At 44.3% G+C, this 5,599-nt stretch overlaps 1 protein-coding gene across 3 annotated transcripts; it reads left to right on the plus strand.

The window, feature by feature from the left end:
• On the plus strand, positions 1 to 4,842 carry FIGNL1 (fidgetin like 1). 3 transcript variants are annotated; one of them, XM_054164332.1, is made up of 2 exons: positions 1 to 22; positions 2,729 to 4,842. In XM_054164332.1, the coding sequence occupies exon 2, from the start codon at positions 2,737 to 2,739 to the stop codon at positions 4,801 to 4,803; it is 2,067 nt and encodes a 688-aa protein (XP_054020307.1). In that variant the 5' UTR covers positions 1 to 22; positions 2,729 to 2,736; the 3' UTR covers positions 4,804 to 4,842. The 3 variants fall into 3 exon arrangements, with proteins under 3 accessions (XP_054020307.1, XP_054020308.1, XP_009904847.2); XM_054164333.1 differs by lacking the exon at positions 1 to 22 and adding an exon at positions 249 to 265; XM_009906545.2 differs by lacking the exon at positions 1 to 22 and adding an exon at positions 1,453 to 1,517.
• The last annotated feature ends 757 nt before the right edge of the window (positions 4,843 to 5,599 follow it).

A 5,599-nucleotide genomic window follows, 5' to 3' on the forward strand; every position in this document is an offset into this window, starting at 1 on the left:
TTCGCAGAGGCGGCCGTGGCTGGTGGGTGTATGCACGCGCGGTGGCGGGAAGTGGGGGCCAGCAGCGGTGTGGGTGCGGCGATCGCGGCGGGCGGCCTGCCGGGCCCCCCGCTGGCGGTGATTGACGGCCGTCGCGCCGCCTGCTCGGGGGTGTGGGCGGCCCGCGCGGTGTGCCCGTGGCTGTGCCCGCACGGGCGGCCCGCCCAGCGCAGCCGATTTCGAGGTTTGTGTTGGGGGGAGGAAAGCAATTCGCCCTGGCACGAAGGTACGAAGGCCACTGGGGAGCCCTCAGAGCTCTAATCTCCACTTCCTCGTCCCTGGTGTGGTGATGGGGCTGACGTGCTTGAAGCTCTGTCAGTGAGGACTCCTCAGCTGGGAGCTCTGGCTTCTTGCTGGAACCGAGCTGTGCGTGCGCCGCTGCAGCAGGGAGGGCTGAGCCTTGCCTGGGGAGCTGGCGTGCTTCGCTTCTAGTGTTCTTGCCTAGGGGCAAGCAGGTCTTCCCTGTGCGCTGAATGGGTGTATGTGTTCATGTGTGAATGTAATGACATCCAGCACGTGGCTTGTCGGGTAGTTGCTCATCTCTCTGCTGAGGCCCCAACTTGCGTGCCAGAAATTAATTACTGCCAGTACTTTAGTAAACCCTCAGGAAAATATGATGTCCACAACATCTGGGAGCAGCTTTGGCTGTTGAAGAGCAGCAGTCTCTGTGTACACATTTGCTGGTATCCTGGGGAAAAACAGTAAGACTATGAAGACAACTAACAGGAATAGGGAGAGGATGTGATGTTAGAAAATACTTCAGAAAAATCAAATTGAAATTTTAAACTAGCTGACCCCCTTCACTTAGGACATCCCCTCAGTGCTGTGAAGGTGATCACTACATCTTTAGGAAATGTTTATGAACTTGAGATTATATGTTCTGAGTGATGGGAATAATGGAAATATTTCAAGGGAGCAACTGCTTGCTGCTAAACTTTTTCTGAATTTAGCTGTTATGTTTCAGAAGGTGGTTTTGATTCAAAAAAGTTATGCACATTGGGATAGTCATTTAGTATGTTTAGTTGTTCAGAGAAAAGAAGGAAAAGGCTGCTTCCTAATACCTCGTTTGCCTCCTGCTCATCTGCAGATGAATTATGGTGACAGTTTGCAGTTTGTTCAGTAGGTGCAAGTTAGACTTCTCACAGTGCAGAAGTTGACAGTAATTTTTCAGAGGTCTCATGGGTGTTTTGGTTTATCTATTTTGGTTGGTTGGGTTTTTTTTGATTGTTCTGTTGGGTTTTTTTGTCTTCCCATGTAAAGGCACTGAATTTGTAGGTAAAGTATTTTGACTTTTCTGAACATCTCTGCAAAATAAGGATGAGGTAAACATAAATAAGTAAAATAATTGATCTCCTTTTTCTTTATTATACATGTAACCTGTATAATCATTCTCTGCTCTCAGCTAACACTGATGAAAAGATTTTGAAAGTAAACAGAGAACCCCCACCCTTCCCTTGGATTCCTTCGTCCACAGTCTTGTAAGTACGCCTGTAGCTTGATCTGCATTCATGTATTGTCTGTAGCTGATTCAGAAGACGATTGTAAGTTGACCTGTACTCTGTTGGAAAGGATGCAGAATATGTTGGACTTCCACTTCAGGGGTTTTTAAATGCCATGAATATTGTAATTAAAATAAGATATATTAGAATTTGGTATGTTTTGGTCATATATTAAATGTATGTCCCACGTGGACAGATGAGAAAGTTGAAATGGCTTTGTATGAAGAGCCTTCTGCAAGACCTGTTGAGTGAGTGATAGGTTTCTCATAATTTTGCTTGTGTCCCTGTCTCTTAGGAAAGAATAAATTCTTAACCACCACCACCACCAGAAATATGTCTGCATGTGATGTATTGCAGAGAAAACTTCTTTGAAAATATGACACAAAAATGAACATATATTCTCAAGACTAGAAAAATTCTCCTTCTTAGCCAAATGTCATCTTTCCTATTTCATTAAGTAAAAAATTGCTCAAGGGTTTCAAATTCTGCTTTCCAAAACTGAGCAACAAGCATCGCTTTAAACACACAAGAGCTTTGTTTCTCTAAAATGTAAAGTGGGGACAATGTATTATGTTCTAAATGAAATAAATAGTTTTGCATATTTGCCATGAATTTCTAAATATTTTCTTAATTCAGAAGTTCCCTACATTCACTTTTAATTCCCCTCAGAACCTTTGCATATAATTTTATTTACTAGCTTCATTGTTTAATTTTTATTACCATCACTGTAATTAACTTCCTCATTCTGACAGTGATGGATAATCTGTCCTCCTCTGCCCTGTGCAGTATTGTGTCAAATAAAAATGAAAGCACTGGTGGTTTCATTTAACAAGGCCCTTCCTGCGCACCCCCCCCCCCCCCCCCCCCCCCATCTGTTACCATTCTTTTCAGTCTACTTACTTCCCCTGGAGACTTCTGGTTAGAAGCAAACTGGTGCTTTTGCTTCTTTGTTTCTTCTTTGAATAGGGAGGAAAAGAGAATCTCATTCTAAATGGCTTTACCCCACAAAGTAGGTTGCTTTTAGAGAGAGGTGATGTTTCCAGACTGACTAAGTACCTTACACGATGTACTGTGCTGTTTCTCTCAAAATAATGTTTTCATGTATATATTTTTAGTAAAGGAGGGAAATAGCCAAAGCAAATAGCTGTGAAATGCATTTTATAACAGCAAGTATTTTCTGTATGTTTCAGTGTCAGTGATGGAACCCCCCAGCCACAGCGCTGTGCACCTGAGTGACTGGCAGAAAAGTTACTTCGCTATTACCTCTGGGACCTGCACACCTGGACAGAAGGCAGATGAATACCGTGCCAAACTCCTGCGTATTCAGTATGCATGGGCAAACTCTGAGATCTCTCAGGTCTGTGCTGCCAACCTGTTTGAAAAATACGCAGAGAAATACTCTGCAATTATTGACTCTGACAACATAGAGACTGGCTTGAATAACTATGCTGAAAACATTTTGACTTTGGCAAAGTGTCAGCAAAATGACAGTGACAAGTGGCAATCTGCCTTGACAACAGATAATGTATTTGAATTAAAGTGTGTGCAAGAGAGGGTGCAGGCTGTCAAAAATTTCCAGCGCTCTCAGATGGCACCAGCAGATGCCTGTGTACAATCTGGTAAAAGGGTCAGTGCTTTTGCTGCTTCAGGACATCCTAAACTCAGTATCTGCAGCAGTACCAGAGAAACTAATCTCTCTGCTGGATCAGCAAAATGTGCAAGTCAGGGACCAGATCTCCTTGAGCATCCTTCATCTTCAAAGTCTCTTCAAAGCAGTGTGTATCCTGTAACTAAACCTTTGGATAAGCTTCCTGCCTCCTTAAATGAACAGGTTCATACAGGTTTCCAGGCAGCTCCACTGTTTGGAAGTAAAGAAGCAACAAGTAGCAGTTCTGTGAAAATGTTGGATAACTGCTGTGATGGACAAAATTTATCTGTTTCAAATCAGTCAGTTGCACCTGCATGGTCTTCAGGTTCTGGAAAAAGAAAAGCATTTTATGCTCAGGCCAATGAAGGCAGTGTGGTGATTCCTAGCCTTGCTCCATGCCAGGCTTCCGTTAGTACAGAAACCAATGATTTTTCAGGTTACAGGAACAGAAATGAAGAGAGCAGTGTTCTTGGTTTTAGAACTGCAAAAGAACAGCTATGGGTAGATCAGCAAAAGAAAGCTCAAGGTGTGCCCCAGCGTAACGCTGTCTCATCATACGGAGGTGTAAAAAAATCACTGGGTGCAGGCAGATCTCGGCGTCTGTTTGGCAATTTTATTCCTCCAGTTCCAAAACAAGATGTAAATGAAAATGGAGGAGCACAGTGTAAACCTCATTCAAGAGGATCAACAGATTCATTGCTACCTGTAGATGAACGACTAAAAAACATAGAACCAAAAATGATTGAACTCATTATGCACGAGATCATGGACCACGGGCCTCCTGTCAACTGGGATGACATTGCTGGAGTTGAATATGCTAAAACTACTATAAAAGAAATAGTAGTCTGGCCTATGCTGAGGCCAGACATCTTTACTGGGTTACGTGGTCCTCCTAAAGGAATTCTGCTCTTTGGCCCCCCTGGAACTGGCAAGACTCTTATAGGCAAGTGCATCGCATGCCAGTCTGGAGCGACCTTTTTCAGCATCAGTGCCTCTTCGCTGACTTCCAAATGGGTAGGTGAGGGGGAAAAGATGGTCCGTGCGCTGTTTGCTGTGGCACGATGTCAACAGCCAGCAGTGATTTTCATCGATGAAATTGATTCTCTGTTGTCTCAGCGTGGAGATGGGGAGCATGAGTCATCAAGAAGAATAAAAACTGAATTTCTGGTCCAGTTAGATGGGGCAACAACCTCCTCCGAAGATCGTATTCTAGTGGTTGGAGCAACAAATCGACCCCAAGAAATTGATGAAGCTGCCCGAAGGAGACTAGTGAAGAGACTGTATATTCCTCTTCCAGAAGCCTCAGCTAGGAAGCAGATTGTTACTCGTCTAATGTCAAAGGAGCACTGCTGCCTAAATGAAGAGGAAATTGAACTCATAGTTAAGAAATCAACTGGATTTTCTGGGGCAGACATGACACAGCTCTGCCGAGAAGCTTCTCTGGGCCCTATCCGCAGTCTTCAGTCCACAGACATTGCGACCATCATGCCAGACCAAGTACGGCCTATTGCTTTCCTGGACTTTGAGAGTGCCTTCAAAACTGTGCGTCCCAGCGTTTCCTCAAAGGACCTGGAACTCTATGAAACCTGGAACCAGACATTTGGCTGTGGTAGATAATTGCATCCTACTTGTTTTGCAGAAACATTTCCTGAGCCTCTACCCCATATTAAGCCCATGTCTGCTCTCTATGTTTCTGTCTTTGAAATAAATCTTACAGTATGCAGGCAAGTGTCTAGGCCTTGGCCTGAGGTTTTGCCAGTTGAAAAGACCATAAGAAACTGCTAGTCATGATAGGAGAAATTGCTAAACCTAAGTAAGACAAGCTGACAAAAATTGCAGGTAACTTCTTTGAGCGATGGATGAATGCCACTGATACTTAAGGGGAAGATGCTTAAACCTCACATACAGTTGGAGTACTGGGGGGGAGTCTTGCAAGGCCCACTGTGCTGTGTCAGTAATACCATGCAATGATGAGAACATCCAGTTAATGTTACCAGATATACCAGTTTTGGTTAGGAATGTAGCAGAACTGGAACTCATGGGGAAAAGTAGTTAGAGTCACATTATTTGGGAGGAGATAGTACCAGAGGAAGGAAAGAGTCAAGGTGGGTGTGGTAAGAACATGCATGGGAAAACATGAGGGGACATAAAAGGGGAAGGTCTCATGTAAGCAGTGGTCTGGTCTGACTGAGCCACTGCAGTTTATCCCAGTTTCTTATTGGAGACTTTCTGGTGAGCTTCAGTCCTGTTCAGCTGGAGATAAGGCAGAAGATGGGTCTGTGTGGCTGGGTTTATGTGAGCACATTTGCTGTGTATGTGTGTGCTGGTAAAGGCACTACTTGCTCTGTGTCCTTGTTTCTGTGTGTGTGGACTAGGGACTTGTCGTCACTCCTGTCTGGACCCAGAGCAAAAC

Source organism: Dryobates pubescens, chromosome 9, assembly GCF_014839835.1.
Source record: "Dryobates pubescens isolate bDryPub1 chromosome 9, bDryPub1.pri, whole genome shotgun sequence".
Lineage (NCBI taxonomy): Eukaryota > Metazoa > Chordata > Aves > Piciformes > Picidae > Dryobates > Dryobates pubescens.